We start from the raw sequence: 19,721 nt of genomic DNA on the forward strand, positions 1-19,721 counted from the left end.
AAAGAAACCAAAATAATTTAATAAATTACCATATATTTATTCTTCAACTCCTTCAGTGGTGGCAGCACTGTCCAAACTAAAAAGGGGAAATGACACAATTAACACATTCAATAATACATGTCTACCCTCTGCCAAAGGGAAATGACTCGAACCCGCCTCCTGCTGCTGTTTCACTCTGTTAGTACGCACCCGTGTCTCCACGCGCAGTCACTTCTGTGGCTGCAAAAACAAAAAAGTGGCTCTCAAAGATGAAAGACTTCAGCAGTAAAACATACAGGAGAACCACTTCACCTCTGGAAAAATACAATCAAGTGCCAGTGTCACGGGACTACGTTGGTAAGAGCAAAAACGAGGCATGCTACTGGGTAAAAAAGTTTTGAAAGGTTCGCTGTATTTTCACTTGAATATTTCTATGAATTGCATATTTGAGTGCTACTCTTTCAGGGGCAAACATTAAGCTCTTGTGCTAACTGGCCTGGTGACCTTTCAAATTTATTGGACCCTTCCTAGATCTCTGTCCCATCTTTGAAACATGGACGATGGTATCCACCAGCAACATTCTGATATTAACCCGATTCAGACAATAATCTGAATAAAATCTTGCCATGTTAACAGCATGTTCTGATTAACTCGACCACACACTGTGTAAAGAAATAATGTCATTAAGGTGTGGTGTATTCCAGTTTTAGTTGGATTCACAGCACTTTTTGACGTGCGGCACAGGGGACGTAATGAGGCCATGAGTCAGTAATTGCAATTTATATAACTCCTAAATAGATCCTTGTCATTTGATTGGTGGTTTGCATGTCACATGAAATTAATCATTCATCCAATCTGCCATTTTGTTCCATTTACCGTGCAAATTTGGTTTCATACATTTTGTACCATTGCACGCTACTACCACTAGCAGCGAGGCCGCTTACCTTAAAAACAAACATGGCGGAGATTTGTTTTGGTGACAGATGACGATTTGAACAAGCTTATGTCAGTGCTCGTTCTTCTAACACACACACACACACACAAAAAAAAATACAGTACGCCGTAAGCCGTCTGGAGACATTTGCAGTGTTCGTTGGGACATCTTCAGCTTGAAGGAGAAACGCTGTGGGATGAATTTGACAAATATCTGTTGCGAATTTTCGCTGGATTGAGGAACACAGACGGCAGTCTGTACATGAAGACATCAATGCACGGCCTCAAGTACGGACTATGTCGTCATTTTAAGACCATGACAGATGTCGATGTCGACCAAATCTGGTAAGTCCCATTGTTTGGATTGGACTGCTAATTTCGTGTTGAACTGTTTGGAACCTCTTGATCTCAAAGGCCCAGTGACACACACCAAAATGTAAGTTCTCTTGGTTATAAATTAATAAAACATCAAATGACGAGCATCGCTTTTAGGCGTAATATAATTTTTTTTTTTTTCATTTGTGCAATGGAAAGAATAATTTGGTGAAAGATAAAATGTTCCATTTGACAAGGCTGTGCATAATATTCTACAACATCCAAATGCAAATATGAATGGAATATTCTATAAATAACTCATGACCATAATTAAAATATGGTCTTAATTGTAAGAAGGTCAAGAATTGGATTACTGCCATTCATGTTAACGTTGCATCACCCCTTCTCGTTTAACAGTGAAGACTGTGCAGCGCTAAAACCCGAGAATATGCCAGGTAAAACTGTTCTGTATGTACTGTTCTGTTCCGCTCCTTCTTGTGAGACCATTGTGCCCGAGGAATTGTCACAACGCCTGAATAGATTCTATACAATGACAAAGGCTTTCAATTCAACAGACCAGACTCCAGGAACTACTTTCTAACAAATTACTCTGTTCCAGGAAATTACTCAAACAAAAGCATGTCCAATAAAAAAGCCACACATTCCATCAGCCAGCATTAGTGGGAACATTAAAACCTGGACGTGAAGGATTTTCAAATGCTGTGTCGAGTCAGTGATGCAAAGCATGTGTTAGTGCCACATCAACCACACAACAGAACCACTTTGGGTCCTGGATGGGCAGACAACTGGTTGATGGAAGTCAGATGGAATGTGGGAGTACGCTTGGTCTTCTCTAGGTACCAGGGTCATCAAAACGGAGGCATTTGTGTGCCGGACCATGCACCAGAGAAACGCGGCACATCCAAAATGTTGCATTATAAAACACAATTTTTTGTTGGCCAGTTTAAATCAAAAATGATTATTGTGTGCAATCAGGCCATTGGAGTAGCATTAATGTTTACCCTGTCTGTTCAGCGCGAGCCCACTCTTTAGTGCTTCCAGAAAACTCTCAAGTTTGCATATTTTTTGAGTAATTGTGAGAAAAATCTTTTCAAATTCAGATTTTGATAAGAAACCTGCAGTAGCATCAATATCATTACTTTTTCTGTCTTTAAACGTAAAACCTACATATGTCTAGTAATTAAAAACATCTTGCTTAAATATATAGCTCCTGAATTTCTATCAGAACATGAAATCTGGTTGCAGATACTAGTCTTGCTTTTCCATTCAGAACCTGTCCCGGATCAAACAATATCCAAATAATTGTTTCAGGAATGTAAATCCCCCCCCCCCCCACAAAAAAAAACAATAAATAAAAATAATCATGTGACACGTTACAATTTCTCTTGAAATTCAATGGAACAGACAAGAGTCACCATTGGATGCAGGAGGATCGCTTGCAAGCTGAACTGATGGTGGAGTTCAAACAATACAAATAAAGCTCGCTCTCGGGGCATACACCACCCTTGTACAGGATTCTGGACTGTTCCACAGCAAGAACCGTTGATTTGTTGGAGAGATGAAGGTGTTTTTGTGGGGGTCAGACATCAGGATCCAGAGGTAGCTCGGCTCTTTAAGTTTCTCCTCTTGCAGGTTCTCTTTGTAACAACAGGATGTTTCCGCAGCAGAAATGTGTATTATAGAATTTCCAAATCTACGTAACGAACCTCTGGGTTACGCTCCTGTGGGACAACAAAACAAGGTCACACAATCAAACAACTCATACCTTTACTCAGTAAAATAATTCCAATAAAATCTAAGGAAGAGTTTTCTGAAACAACAGGTCAGCAGACACAAACAGGGCCAGTTTGAGGTTTCATTACCTTGAGTTCTTTTTCCAAGCGGTCCACTTCAGCGCCCAGAGTATCAATGATGTTCTCCCCGTGCTTCAGCATAAAGGTCTCCAGCTCCTCTGGAGTTTTCACCTGCTGGATTTCCTGCAAAAGTCACACCTCAGAGCTGACTCTGTACTGGATAGTTTACAAATTATATTAAAAAAAAGATGAGTTACTCAGGAAAAAAAAACATTGTTATGTTAAAAAAAATCACTTCTATTAATTTAGAACCAAGTACCGTTTTATTCTGGGTAGCAAAATTATTCAGTGCCACCACCCTGAACTATCAGAAGAGGACAGAGATTTTGTGACATTCTGTCTTCAGGTTTCAGGGACAATCTTAAACATGTGAAGGCACCCAAAATGCTCAAAAGGAAAAATAAAGTATATGAAGCAAAAACAAGCAAAACTTACATTGAGGATTTGATCAATATCTTGTTTCTCCAGGTAAGACCGTGTCACCACCCGGCCATCAAAGTCCACCTCAGCCTTGAAGCGAACTTTACTCAGTCCCATGTCCGTGGCCTTCACGTCGTGGACGGCTCTGCTCACATCAAAATAAAGGATGTCAGGAAAGCTCAGAGGTGGAAAACGGCAGTTTCAGTGAGGAAATGCCTGACCACATATTTGTTCCATCCAACCCCTAAATGAATCAGTTCAACTCTGCAGGCAGGTAGATGAGCTCATCAGTGAAATCAACTGTTTGAGGTGCACAGGTAGGAACAACACACTGTTAGACCTTTACTCACTGAAGCTGAGGTTTTCCCACTACTGGGGTAGCGCAGGTACAAAATGTCTAATGAGGGAGCACAGCTTCTCTGCTGGACCAGACAGCAGATCTCTGCTGCAACACTTTCAATACGACACGCAAAATATAAAAAGCATTTAGGCAAGAGTTTACTGAAATCTGAGCAGAATAAAAAAATAAATAAAGTACGGTCCATGTTGCCAATTAAAGAAGCAATTATTATTCTGAAACCATGCCTCTTAGAATTTCAATTTGCAGCAAAAGTAGTTTCCAATTGCAGATGTTTACCATATTTTCCAGAGCATAAGTTGCAATTTTTTATTTTTTTTTTTACTAGTTTGAGAGGTCCTGCAACTTATATATGAAAAAAAAATGAATAAATAAAAATCACGATTCACTTGAAATGAGAAACACACCATTAAATTGCCTTTTTGTTGTAAAAAACAAGAGGAGTGGAATCTTCCTAACAGGGCTTGATTACTTTCTGCACGAGTTTAAAACCAAGTCGTGTCACATTTAAAGTGTTTTTTTTTTTCCTCGAGTGATCTTCACGGCGTCACTATTTTGAGCTTTTACTCATGTCAGCTCCAGTTAAAATACAATTATCAGTCATGCTCACTTCAAGCTCAGGGAATATATGTGAATAAATGTTTTTATTAAATAGCAAAGAGCATAATGACACATAACACTGCACCGTAAAAACACACAGGACACACACAGACACATTCATGTCTGTGTGTGTGCAGTGCCCTGTTATATCACAAATGAAACAACGTTCATTTCCACAGCAACGCGAACGGTAAACGGATAGTGAGCTGTGAGCTGAACTTACCGTAAGTTTGTGTTGGGCCGCTCTGTCATTTTGGGAAGTGTTCCACATAGAAAGTAATCCACAAGAGGTCAGTGCTGTACTCCAAAAGTCCGTTTGATAAGCCACAGTTAAACAAGGAAGAGGAAAAGTCTAAAAGAGCTGACTGAGGTCTATGAAAGAGACTCAAACAAATTGTAATCACAAAACGTAATCCTGGCAAGTTTGTAGCTGACAGGATCCACGAAAGGAGCCCATCCAGAAGGAGAAGCCACCTGTGAGGTGAGCTCACCGGTCCGTGTCTTCAGCCGGCAGGAGAGTGGGAGGTAATGGGGCGACAGCTCCCTGCTACAGTGCGGGATTTTTAGTCGTGCTTCTCACCCAAAGCTATGGTGTGGCGTACATCTGTCCCAAGATGCTTTGCTTGCAGAAGGGGCCCTCAGAATCACCAGGAAAAGATCACAAAAGGAGGACTTCCGGTGACGTCATGCGGTGAGCAGCAATCTAGAAGCTGAGCTCCGTCCAATAAATTACTAAATAACCTAACTTAAGTTATTACTCGACGCTGTATGACATATTAACAATGGCAACAACAAGAAAAGCCACGACTACAAAACCAGAGACTTCGAAAGAGAAAAGCGATACTTTGAAGCCAAGTCAGCATGAAGCGAAAGGCAGTGAAGGCCCTGAGGCTAAAATATTAGCCGAGCTTGCAAAGCTCAGGTCAGAGAACTTGGAAGAAACATAATCAAACCCTTAAGAAGTTGGAGACATCAATGGCAGAACTAAAAGGGGAAATGACAAAACTAGAGAAAAGAACCACGGAGGTGGAAGAACGTGTAAACCGAAGATGACGGGAAACGATACGAGAGATCCATATGCTATTTGCTACGCCGAGAGAAAGATTTGACGGCTAGGTGTGAAGAATTACAGAACACAATGAGATGCAACAACATGAGAATATACCGGGTACCTGAGGGGACCGAGGGGAAAGATGTGAAGAAGTTTGTCGAGGAGTTGATTCGTTTAGTTCTCGAACCGATGCCAGACGTTTCTATACAAATAGAAAGAGCACACCACTCACTGACGTCCAAACCAAAGAAACCCAATGATCCACCCAGATCACTGATCGTAAGGTTCCTTGATTACTCCGTCAAAGAGAAGATACTCCGACAAGCATGGAGCCAACAGTTAATGTACAAAGATGAACAAATATACTTCGACCATGATTATTCTCCGGAACTGCAAAGGAAGAGGGCGAGCGTGTGAGAGATTATCAAACAACGGAAAAAGAAGAGCATTAAAGCCAAGTGCCTTTATCCAGCACAACTCAAACTGACCACTGAAACGGGGGATCATACATACCCTACGCTGAAGGATGCCTTCCCAAAATTGGCCGAGTATAACATTTATCCAAAGGTCGACGAAAGAGCGCGGGTGGAGGAGGAACTATGTCTCAGCGGGTGGCATATCGTGGGTGAGACAGAGGAGGTTGCCGTGGGCGGGATTCCATCTGTGAATCCAGAGGCCCATATCGAATAAGCTGGGAAGTCATCCATGTTGAGACTGTATTTTTCTGGATGTGCCAAACGTTAGGACTATCATTACTTCCCGTTTCTTTTCCACGGGACGGAATTCAACTGAACTGTGAGTATACTCGCATTGATCAGCAACCGATCCAAGAGCAGGACGGCAGCAGCAAAGACACTTTGTGTTTACCCCACAGAGGACCTGTCACCATCCTCTGCCCAAGATACACCGAGACATGCTTTGCTTAATTTACAGGGCTTTGTTTTCTTATTTGGTTATAGGCTTATAGCAAACATACTGGGTATGTGGAAGTTCAGTGTTCAGGTTTATACATGTTTTATATTTTGTTTTATTTGTTATTGTCACCTTGAAAGATTAATGGTTGGGTTACTGATGCAAGAATGTCACTATATGGGGTTAAATGTCAAGGAGTAATATGAAACAGCATAAGAATAGTTATGAATAGTTTGAACTGTATTACTTACAATGTGAAGGGATTAGGCAATCCAATCAAAAGGAAAAAAATGAGTCATTTAAAAAAAATTACAATGTTCTATAGCCATGCGCCAGGAAACCCATTTGTCAGAGAAAGAGCACCTTAAACTTAAAAGGGAATGGGTGGATCAAGTTTTCAGTTCATCTTTTGAAAGGGGGAGGAGGCGAGGGGTGGCCATCCTCTTTAATAAATCAGTATATTTCAATCATACAGAAACAGTTAGAGATAAAGAGAGTAGATATATTATTGTAAAGGGAGATATAAATGGCATAAAAATAACTCTGCTCAATCTATATGCACAAAATGAGGATAGCCCTGTCTTTTTTAAAGACACAGCTGGCTTACTAGCCGACATAATGGAAGGGGCGGTGTTAATAGGGGGAGATTTTAGTTGTGTTATGAGCCAACATGTAGACAGGTTGCCAGCAGGGGGCAGCACTGTATCTAGAAAGTCAACTACACTACAGGCAATGACAAGTGAACTTGGCCTAGTGGATGTATGGCGGCGTTTACGTCCCAAAGAAAAGGACTTCACCTTTATGTCACAGGTACATGGTAGCTATTCCAGGCTAGACATGATACTAATATCAGGACCAGATCTGTATAGGGTTAAAGAGTGCAAAATAGAGCCAATCACCATATCAGACCATGCGCCGGTCACCTTAAAGATGGATTTAGGGCCAATAAAATCATTTAAGTACTGGAGACTCAATGTATCATTATTAAATGACGATATGATTAAACAAGAAATCCGCCAGGAATTAAAACATTATTTTGAGGCAAATGAGGACAGCACAATTTCTCCAGTAACTCTGTGGGAGGGGGCTAAGGCTGTGATGAGGGGTTGTATTATTGCAATTTCCTCTAGATTAAAAAAAACAGAGGTTGAATGGTCAGAACAAGCTAGAAGAAAAAATAAAGCAATCAGAAAGAGAGCATCAACAATCTAACAAAGAAGAAACTTTACATGCACTGAAAGAGACAAGGAAAGAATTGAATGACCTATTAACTTACAAAACGGAAGGGGCTTTAAGATTTATAAATAGAAAATACTACGAAATGGGGAATAAAGCAAGCCGACTACTAGCATTCCAACTGCGGAAAGCGCAAAGTAGCAGGGCAGTTCACAAAATTAAATGCCCAGATAAGGATGAAATCCTAACACAACCCACAGACATCACAAAGGCCTTTGCCACACACTATAGAAAACTATATGAGGAACAGTCAGACCCACAAAGAAATGAGAAGATGGAGTCTTTTTTTAGATCCATCAACCTGGCTAAACTTACATCAGAAGAGGCTGATATGGTGTCAATGCCAATTACAGAAGAAGAAATCAACGATATTATTTCACAACTTAAAAATAACAAATCTCCTGGAACCGACGGTTTCACAGGGGAATATTATAAAACCTTTGTAGATGAGCTGACTCCAATCCTGTGCAAGGTTTATAACTATGCAATAAAAGAAGGACAAGCACCTGCATCTTGGTCAGAGGCAATTATAAGTGTTATACACAAAGAAAATAAAGACCCGACCCTATGTGCATCATATCGCCCCATCAGCCTTTTGTGTGTTGATTTTAAAATCCTTACTTCAATAATAGCAAAAAGAATTCAGAGAATCATACATAAGCTGGTAAAGCCTGATCAAACTGGGTTTATCAATAACTGACATGGTGTTGATAATGTTAGGAGAGCCCTAAATCTACAGTTTATCGCAGCCAAAAGGACCACACCTTCAATGCTTCTCAGCCTAGACGCGCAGACAGCGTTTGAGAGGGCCTGCTGGTCTTTCTTACAAAAGACTCTCCGACATATGGGCTTCAACGACACATTTATTAACTGGATCTGCCTATTCTACAAAACCCTAACTCTAGAGTAAGAGTAAATGGGTACTGCTCAGACTTTTTCCCCACTGAGCCGTGGCACTCGCCAAGGAGACTCATCTCCTTCTTTATTTGCCTTAAGCACAGAGCCACTGGCAGAACTAATAAGATCAAACCCTCTCATATTAGGCACCCCTGATGATGGAGGGAGTCAAAACAAATTAGCTCTATTTGCTGATGACATATTGTTATTTATAGACCGGCCCATGGATTCAATCCCTGCACTCTTAGATAGTTTACAAAAATACAGTGTATCTGGATATAACATAAACACTAGCAAATCAGAAGCAATGATGATAAGTGGTGAATGGCCCCAACAATTAGATAGTATAGTATCATTTAGGAAATCCAAAAATGGGTTTAGATATTTAGGAGTCATTCTGACACCGAAGCCATCACAGCTTTTCCATTGTAATTATGATGAACTAATTAAAGAGATCAACCAAGATATAAGCAGATGGGATGTACTACCCCTGTCCCTGTTTGGCAGAATAGAGTCAGTAAGAATGAATATTTTACCTAGGCTCCTCTTTTTATTTCAATCTTTACCGGTTCCCGTTCCACAATCAACAATTAAGTGTCTTGAAAAACGTATTTCAAAATTTATTTGGCAAAATAGAAGACCAAGAATACGTTTAAAAATACTGATGGTAAGCAAAAAAAGGGGTGGGCTGGGATTACCTAATTTTAAAATGTACTATTGTGCAGCCCAACTCAGGGCGATAGTGATATGGATGACCAAAGCCGAAGAAACTGGATGGCTATCCATTGAACAGAATTCTTTGATAGAGGTATCATTGTCTGTGCTTACTTTTCTTGACCAAAGGGCTCAGAAGAAGATAAAAATAGATAATACATGGGTTAAACACATGCTAAAGATTTGGAACACTACACAAAAACAAATAAAAGGCTCTGTGGCTTTATCAAGGGTAATGCCTATTTTGGGAAACTTTGATTTTCTCCCATCATTGACAGACTTGGCATTTAGGAGATGGACAGAAAAGGGTCTGGTTAGCATTGACCAACTGTTTGAAAACAACACACTAAGATCATCTTCACAACTCCAGGAAAAATTTGATCTGCCTACAACTGACTTGTTTAGATTCATGCAGATACAAAGTTACCTCACTAGACACACAGACTGGGATATAAAAAGAGATCCAATGGAGGTTGAAAGGTATTTTATAGAGATTTCTCAACACAATGTATCATCAAAACATCAAGTGTCAAATATCTATATGAATCTTTTGAAAGACACTTCAGACAATACCTTACATATTAAAAGTGAGTGGGAATTATAACTTAATGCAATTATAGAAGATGAAGCTTGGGAAAATATATGTCTAGCAAGTCATAAAGGGATTGGGGGCCAAATGTGGAAAGAATGACTGGAAAGTGAAATTGAGATTCTTCAGAACACCTCTCAAGGTGTCAAAGTTTTCAAGTAATACCCCCAACACTTGCTGGAAGAATTGTGGCATGGTTGGGGACCATGCCCACATATTCTGGGACTGCCCAGTGATACAAACATTTTGGAAACTAAAGAAGAATTGGACACTGTCTTTAGAGTTGAGATCCCCTTGGACCCTTTAATTTTCTTACTGGAGAAAATAAAAGAGAATGTGCTCTCTAAGGACCAATGCTACATGTTACATATTCTGTTAATGACTGCGAAAAAAAAATTACTGTTAATTGGATGCAACCATGTGCACCCACAAAAGCTCAATGGATACAGAAGATTGAGCAGATACATACCATGGAAAATATGACTGCTATTTTACAGTTTAAAGTACCACTATTCATAAGAAGATGGGCCCCAGTCATTCGGGGACTGAAATTATGCTAACACCTTAAATGTAATGTACAATTCTATATCATGCATTTACTTTGACCCTGCACAACCACGAATTACTGTATAACATTTAATGACAAGGTGACCTTTTGGTTTGTCTGATTTTTTTTTTTTTTTTGTCCCAGTTGTTGTAATTGGTTTTGTTTTTATTTGTTTATAGCCTCTTATGGGAGGGTTAGGTTGTGTATATTTGCATTGAATGAATGTCTGTGTTTGTATTGCCTGCAAGTTTGATAAAGGCAATAAAGTAAAACAAAAAAAAAAGATCACAAAAGAAAAATGTTCTTTGATCTGAACAAATACTATAATTTTTTTTTTTTACTGGAAGACCAGATTTTTAAATGAAAGTGGACTTTTTTTTCTCCTCTATTTGGAAGATATGGTACATTATTGTTTGTTTTATAAATGTACTAAAAAGGACTTCAAATTACATTGTACATTCACCTCACTTCACCTTTTCAGTGGCTTAAAGAAGCAGTTTGAATGAATTAGCTCTTAGCTTCCAATGGGTAAAGCAGTGTTTTTGTTGTAAATATAGAAATGATTCACCGGGTTTTCAAACATTTCATCGCGTTGTACGTTCACCTCACATTATTATCTGTTCAGCAGCTGAAAGAAACAGTTTACTTATATTTTGTGCCCTTATAGTGACATCAATTAGCTTGTTAGCTCTGCTCCTTAATACATGTACCGTAAAAATGAATAATACAGCAATTTAATCCATTTTGCTTCTTCTTGCATGATGTGATGAATGCAACTTATACTCCGATGCAACATATATAAATTTCTTTTGTCTTAAAGAGGCATTTTTGGACCAAAGCGACTTATACTCCTATACTTACTAGCGATGAAGATAAAAGTACAAGTCACCAGGAGCTGATCAGCGTGCAGACCAGCAAGCACCAGGTGATCAACTCTGACTCTGAATTCAGTTGATTCAATATTTGACCATGTGGAACGGTTTACGGTGGAGCGGTGCCTTAGGATTCTTTGTGTTTCTCAGTGCTGACCTCACAGCGGGGTCGTTCTCCAAGAGCTCTGTAAGTTTCTGCACATGTTCAGCCTGGATGGAGCGTCCCAGCAATGCCTCTGTGTTGGTGTAGATGAGGAAGGCCGACACGGTGCCCAACAAGGCGCCCACGCCTAGAGAACCCAGACTGTCATAGTGCGGGTTACCTTGAAACACAGCAACATGACACGCACACAAAGAAAGAAAGAAAGAGTAATCCATATCAGTGCACTTTTTAAACATATTGTTGGAGTTATTCTGTAGATACACTGTTTTATTTTATCATGCATGTTTTGTGTTCTCTGCTCTGGTAGAATGTAGTTCTCTCTGCTCTGATAAAGTGTACTGTACTGATGTGATGGGTGAAGGTTACTTAAGATATGTGACATGACGTGTTTCTGCAAGTTGTGGTATCTCTGTGTGCACGCTAAGCTCTTTTTCAGGATATGTGAAGATGACCCAGGCAGAATGCAGCCGTAAGCGGAGCAGTGAGATAAAGAATAGAGAATTGAATGTTCCAACCACAGTGTGATTATGATACATTAGTCCTTGTGTCAGAAGAAGTGTGATTAATCGATAGATGTCTTAAACACATCTTAATCGAGCCCAAGATTAAAAAGGTTCTGAACGTCCTGAATGTATTGTGCAATCAGCGGTTCTGCGGCAACAGCTCACGCGCTATCACTCCTCCCCTTAGGAGCTGTACCGCCCATGTATGTAGGGAAGTCCTTAATAAAAAGAGCGGGAGCACAGGCCAGACTTTAGTGTACAGCCTGACTTGCACTCCTCGCGAGCTAAAATTGACTTTCTGTCTCACTGGTGTTTCTTGACTCTGTTTGTCTTATCAAGGTTTTAAGAATGTTTGGAGGCAGAAAATACCCAACATTGACTGGGGGCTCGTCCGGGATCTCAACAATACCGGAGGTGTCCGGCGGGGGTCGCCAAGTCCAGACGTAAATCCTTGGCCAAGGTCCGATCGATTGATCGTGTCTGCAATTGTCGACCGCCGTTGGCATCGTCTGGTTAACGAGATTTTCCCGAAGAAGACAGACAGGAAGTCGAGTCAGTGAGTAAAATTTCTTTGTAACAGTACTGAGTGAGTGGTGATCAGATCACATAAACAGTTAAATTCCGCAAGCGATGATACAGAATCGTCTGTTAATGAAACACAGTTAAACTCTGTAAGGAGGTCGGACTCCTCTACGATGGCGAGGAACGCACGTAGTTAAATTCCGAAGGAGGGTGCGGACTCCTCTGTTTATATACGCGTACCGGTAGGGAATAAAAGTGTGATCACATAAACAGTTAAACTCCGTAAGCGATGGCGTGGAATCGTCTGTTAATGTAAAGCAGTTAAACTCCGCGAGGAGGGCGGACTCCTCTACGGTTGCGAGGAGCGCACGTAGTTAAATTCCGGAAGGAGGGTACGGACTCCTCTGTTTTAAATACGAAGTAATACCGGTTTTGGGAATAAAAGTGTGAAAGTGTAATACTTTGGACAACGTAAGTGACAACCGTGTGTGTGGATGCAGAGGCAAGTGATTCCGCTTCCTACGGGGAGGTGAAAGGAATCAACCACACGACGGCAAATTAATTGTCACGTCCAAAGAAAGTGAAAACTTCAGATTTAGAACACCCTAGGTGTGCCCCCGTCTGAAGTCCAAATTATAACAAAGAATAATAATAAAAATGGGGGGAAAGACGTCTAAAAATAAGGGAAATTTATCAACTGACGACTGGAAATTTATGGAAGCAAAAAATCCAAAAGCAACAAAGAAATTGGAGACCTGGATAAATAAACATGACTTTGACGGACGACTGAACCTGACTAGTATTCAGAAGTTGAAGGAAAGGTTAGAAAAGGAACATAAAGGTGATGAGAAAAAAAAAAAAAAAAAACAGCAAGAGGGGCAGATTTAGTGGCGTTTTGGGAGGAGGAAGCAGAGAAAAGGAGACTAGAAAAAATGAGGAAAGAGAAAGGAGTAGGGAAAGCAGAGAAAAATGTAATAGTACAACAAGAACCACAAGAACCTCAGAAACAGGCGGCAGGACCGTCTGGAAAATCATTATATCCTCAGGTAGAGGACGAACCACAGCATTATGACTTAGCAGTAGGACCAAAAATAAATTATACTGAAATTACCAGGACAGCTCAGAAAGAAGGAGAGCCATGGACAGAGTTTAGATGCAGATTTGAGAGTGTATTTAAGGTCCACAGTGGCATATTGCCAGGAACACCAGTGTATGAAAAACAAATTGAAAAACATTTCACCTGTGAAGCTGACAATGACAGATTTGATTCATGATGGGCAACTCAACAGCCGTCATAACAGTGACAGGTGCCACTGAAGATGTTTTAAAATTGAGATTCACAGGTATGCCATTACATGTGTCACTTTGTAAACCATATTTGACAGAATGGTAAGATTTGGGACTGATAGTCATGACAGCTTTGTCAGCCACTGATTGGAGCAGAGTTGGACCACGAACGGAGTTCAGCCCATCAACTAAATTGTATAAAGTGCCAGTTAATGCCTCATTAGTGCTGACACCCAGATAGTCAATTCTGGTTTGCTTTTACCTTTAAAGGACAACGATATACATTTACCAGATTACCGCAGGGTTACGCAGAGAGTCCAACTATTTATTCTCAAGTCATGTCAGCATGTTTAGCCAATTTCGTTCCACCGGCAGATAGCCAACTATTAGTGTATGTTGATGACATTCTGATTGCCTCTGACACACGAGAAAACTGCATAACTGACACAGTAGCATTATTGTGTTTCTTATTTAATAATGGCCACAAAGTGAGTAAAAACAAAGTTCAGTTGTGTAGGGATAAAGTAAAATATTTAGGACATGAATTATCAGCCACAGGGCGTACTATCCTGTCTGACAGGAAGGAAGCGATTTTATATGCTCCGAAACCACAAACTAAAAGACAGATGATGTCATTTCTTGGACTGACTAATTACTGCAGGGCATGGATTCCCTGCTATGCAGAATTGACTAGTCCACTTTCTGATTTGATGTACAAAGATGATATTTCAATGTCAACTGTGTTGGAATGGAACAAAGAAGCTGAGGAAGCTTTTGTAAAAGTAAAACAAACGTTAGTGTCATCTACAGTTTTGACACTACCAGATTATAGTAAACCATTTACTCAAACAGTGGATTGTAAAAATAATTTCATGACAAGTGTCTTAGTACAGTCACATGGTACAAAATTACGACCAGTGGCTTACTATTCTTCCAAATTGGATACAGTAGCAAGTGCATTGCCTCACTGCGTGCGAGCTGTAATTGCAGCCTCTATGGCTGTTCAAAGTAGCAGTAATGTTGTTCTATTCCATCAGTTGACACTGAAAGTTCCACATGCAGTTTCTGCACTTCTGTTGCAGACAAACATGAGCTTTTTGTCCCCAGCAAGACATCTTTCGTGCATGTCCTTGCTATTATCTCAACCACACCTTACGGTAGAACGATGTACAACATTGAATCCATCCACATTGATACCTTTACCTGAGGATGGTGAGCCGCACAGTTGTCTTGATGTAGCAACTGTTTGTATGAAGGCCCGTGTTGATCTTTTGGATACGCCCATCCCACACAGTACAATTGTGTATGTGGATGGATCCTCCACTAAAAATGCTTATGGACAAACACAATCTGGATATGCTGTTGTCACAAATTCAGAAGTATTGGATTCTACTTCGTTGCCATCATCATTCTCAGCGCAAGCAGCTGAATTAGTAGCTCTAACTGCAGCTTGTCATTTATTTAAAGGTACGGCTGTAACAATTTATACAGACAGCCAGTACGCTTTCAGCACAGTGCATGTGTTTGCAAAACTGTGGGAAGAGCGTGGAATGGTGACATCATCTGGAAAGCCAGTGACTCATGCCACACTCCTAACTGCACTACTGAAAGCTGTGAAATTGCCTAAACAAATTGCTATATGCAAATGTGCGGCTCACACCAAAGGCTCTGATATAGTTTCACAAGGAAATGATTTTGCTGACAGAGCTGCGAAGGCGGCAGCAGCAGCAGCTTCTTCTATTTTTGTTGTACAGGAAACCCCTCCGGATTTGCATTTAGGTCATACACTGCTTGCTGACATGCAACAGCAGGCAACTGAAAAAGAAAAACAAATGTGGTTAAATAAAGGAGCTACATATGCAAATGATTTGTACTTATGACCACAAAAGAAACCCATATTGCCAAAAAATATGTTTAAATGGGCAGCTATCATGAGCCATGGCGTGACGCATGTCTCATCAGGGGGTATGATATCGCAATTACAATCTATTTTTTGTCTTTATGGGTTCGATGCATATGCAAAACAGCATTGTAGAGCATGCATGACATGTGCGAAACACAACTCACAAGGCAATTTGAGACCCCAAAGAGGCAAATTTCCAACACCACAATATCCCTTTCAAGTGATTCATATGGATTATATACAGCTGAGTAAACATGAAGGAAAAGAATTTTGTTTAGTCATAATTGATGCGTTCTCAAAATGGGTAGAAGTGTTCCCCACAAAACATGCAGATGCACTTACAGTGGCTAAAGCATTGTGCAAAGACATCATTCCACGATTTGGAATACCAGAAACAGCCTATTCAGATAATGGAGCGCATTTTGTTAATACAATAGTGCAACATGTGGGAGAAGCGCTACAGATTAATCTAAAAAATCATTGTGCTTACCACCCACAAAGTGCAGGATTAGTGGAAAGGACAAAGGGCACAATAAAAATAAGATTAAGGAAATGTATAGAAGAGACAAAACGAACCTGGATTGAATGTTTGGACCTAGTAAAATTGTATATGAGAATAACACCAACACCATCAGGTTTAACACCATTTGAGATACTTTATGGACGACCATATCGTCTACCAATTTTGACATGGATACTAAAACAGCAGATGAGGAACAAACATTAGCAAATTTTATGAAAAAGACATTAACACAGAAAGAGATAACTTAAACACATTTACTGCCGAATAATTTTGATCTTCCACAGGACGGCCTTCCAGTAGTCTAGCCAGGAGACTGGGTGTTCATCAGAGTGATTAAGAGGAAGAACTGGTCCAGTCCTCGTTGGGAAGGTCCATACCAAGTGCTGTTAACAACACCAACTGCAGTAAAGATAGCGGAGAGATCAACGTGGATACATCACTGTAAGATACAGCGTGTGTTGGCTGCCTCCACAGTGTAAGGGGAAGTCTGGCTACAAAGGGAGTCTATTTAATTAGCAATAGATTGTCTCAATGCCAGTGAAGCAGGGAGATCCTTGCACTATTAGGTGAGGTGGTTAACAACACTGTATCCTAGCAATCATGACTGAACTACAGCAGACCCCGGAGCGGCGTGCTCAGCGCCGCCGCTGCCGGACTGTTGGTAGGGCAGCCGGTTGCGTTGTGATCTTAGTGTGTTTCGTGCTCCTCGGATTCCTGGCCTGGTGGTTGACCCAAGAATTGCAGCTCACTGTGGACTGAGCCAGAGAACAACGCAAGCAACGTCAGAAGAGGTTTATTCATAATGTGAATGAGACAGATGGACACCCTCATATATACCATACTAATATGTGGTACAGATATGTTCATTTATTGGCTATGGAATTACGTTACTAATTGTTATGTTTGTTCGCAAATACCTATATCCTCAACACACCCAGCTCTGACGGCTAAACCGTACCCTGCTAGGGTGACAGAATGTCTTATCATACGGATGCATAATCAAACTGTATTTCGGGGGCAGTTCTAACACCACTTGCCTCAGTGCAACCACTTATATGATAGGGATTTCAACAGAGGACGTACAAGCGTGCCCAAGTGCTGCTCCATTGACTAGACTGAAGGGAAACGCAAAAATATCATCATGTTAAATTGTCATCACAACGGCCATTCCCAATTTGCTTTTACGGGACAGGGAATAAAACTGTAGGTAAAATTAAGAAACGTCTGTGTACCCAAACGTATGTTTTATCAAATAATTTAAGCCTAACCAAAACATAATATGTGGATGGTACTTATCTTCATCACATTGGACGGGGATGTAATTATACAGGCTCCTGTCCATGGGGAACGGATGAATCATGTGCTTATGTTAGTAAGTTTTTGCTACCACCTGTAAATGGTACTCCGGTGTATGATGACATCTATTGGCTTTGTGGTTCCAGACTGTACATGAGTCTCCCACCAAATTGGGGTGGTGTGTGTGCACCTACCCAGGTGACTGACCATACATATGTGGTAGTGCCAAGGACCTCCACAGAGAAGAATGGCAGCACCAGACGGAGGAGATTGATATACCCAGATGTGTTACCACATGATCACATGTGGGGCTCGGATGTACCAAAGGACCAAAAATTGTGGTCTGTAGGAGATAAAATAGCACATTCATTGTTCCCCTGGATAGGAGTGGGGAAAAATTCATTAATGATTGAAACTCTGAATTATCGATTGGGTCTGTTCATGAATGTAACTGAAAAAATAGTAGCAGCTCTAAACACTGAAATAGATGCTTTACGTACCATGGTGATGCAAAATCGCATGGTTTTAGACTTGCTTACTGGTTCACAGGGAGGAGTTTGTGTTCTGCTGAACACAACATGCTGTACTTTCATCCCAGACTCCATTCATTCAGTGGATGTGCAGGACGCATTGGAAGAGCTGAATAAACTTTGTGATGCAATGCATAAAGACACCCTAGCCGTGAACCGGTGGAATCCCTGGTCCTGGTTGACTTCAGGACCATGGTGGCAGTTACTATTGAAAATGGTGACACCAGTTATTATAGTCCTAATTCTGATTGGACTTTGCATGTGTTGTGTGATCCCTTATATCAAAACAATGGTTGGCAAAATGGTGTCAAATACATTTGTACAGTGTAATCTGGCTTTCCAACAAACTATGCCAAAATATCAAGCATTGAAACAGTCAGACCTTAGTGGAGAAAACTATAATGACTGTGCTGAGAATTATGATGATATTGAAAAGCTCACAACTCCAGTTCAAGCTTGAACTGTTGACGTGATGAGTTAACACACTTTTAGCCTATGAAGCTTTAGCTGAAAATGTAATAAGACAAGTGGTGTAGTCGAATAATACAGATAAACGGTTCATTTATACCAGTCAGCCGAAGTGGCGTGTGGTGGTGGTGTGGAGATAATAGAATTTTTGACAGATTGCCTAGGAATGTGTCAGGCTACTGTGCTTTAGTGTCCCTACTCCTCCCAGTAAAAGCCATTCCCGTTTTAGCCAAGGACTTGTTGACGCACCTAAAGTCTGTGGTGCCTGAAAATTGCAGCTGAAAATCTGAATAAGAAGTGGTTGCTTAGTAACAATTGTTTACTTTTAGGTGAAGATGTAATACCGTTGGAATGCATGATAAACAGTGGGGAATGTTGGAGTTATTCTGTAGATACACTGTTTTATTTTATCATGCATGTTTTGTGTTCTCTGCTCTGGTAGAATGTAGTTCTCTCTGCTCTGATAAAGTGTACTGTACTGATGTGATGGGTGAAGGTTACTTAAGATATGTGACATGACGTGTTTCTGCAAGTTGTGGTATCTCTGTGTGCACGCTAAGCTCTTTTTCAGGATATGTGAAGATGACCCAGGCAGAATGCAGCCGTAAGCGGAGCAGTGAGATAAAGAATAGAGAATTGAATGTTCCAACCACAGTGTGATTATGATACATTAGTCCTTGTGTCAGAAGAAGTGTGATTAATCGATAGATGTCTTAAACACATCTTAATCGAGCCCAAGATTAAAAAGGTTCTGAACGTCCTGAATGTATTGTGCAATCAGCGGTTCTGCGGCAACAGCTCACGCGCTATCACTCCTCCCCTTAGGAGCTGTACCGCCCATGTATGTAGGGAAGTCCTTAATAAAAAGAGCGGGAGCACAGGCCAGACTTTAGTGTAGCTTTGGTGTACAGCCTGACTTGCACTCCTCGCGAGCTAAAATTGACTTTGTCTCACTGGTGTTTCTTGACTCTGTTTGTCTTATCAAGGTTTTAAGAATGTTTGGAGGCAGAAAATACCCAACACATATGGCCATTTAAATAAAAAAAAAAAAGGAAAAACCTGGGCATTCTTCATGTTATTACTGTGGTGCCATTTTATCTAACATGCACAGATGTCAGACAAGATCGTGTGTCTGCTCGTGTTTTGTTCACCACGTCACATTTTATAAGAAAGTACACCACTGAAGCTCAGAAGAAGCTGAGCCTTTTCAGTAAAGATAGGAATAATAG

General features: G+C 40.6%; 1 protein-coding gene across 3 annotated transcripts in view; it reads right to left on the bottom strand.

Annotated features, from left to right (window-relative positions):
• Positions 1 to 19,721, bottom strand: part of slc30a9 (solute carrier family 30 member 9) — a 36,850-nt gene continuing 17,129 nt past the window's right edge. For all 3 annotated transcript variants that reach the window (XM_034181946.1, XM_034181947.1, XM_034181948.1), the window contains 4 exons: positions 11,455 to 11,620; positions 3,537 to 3,666; positions 3,111 to 3,224; positions 1 to 2,969 (listed from right to left, as the gene is read on the bottom strand). In XM_034181946.1, the coding sequence (XP_034037837.1) occupies positions 2,925 to 2,969; positions 3,111 to 3,224; positions 3,537 to 3,666; positions 11,455 to 11,620 (455 nt within the window). In that variant the 3' untranslated portion in view covers positions 1 to 2,924. The remainder of the gene's footprint in view (positions 2,970 to 3,110; positions 3,225 to 3,536; positions 3,667 to 11,454; positions 11,621 to 19,721) is intronic.

Source organism: Thalassophryne amazonica, chromosome 11 (assembly GCF_902500255.1).
Source record: "Thalassophryne amazonica chromosome 11, fThaAma1.1, whole genome shotgun sequence".
In the NCBI taxonomy this organism is placed as follows: domain Eukaryota; kingdom Metazoa; phylum Chordata; class Actinopteri; order Batrachoidiformes; family Batrachoididae; genus Thalassophryne; species Thalassophryne amazonica.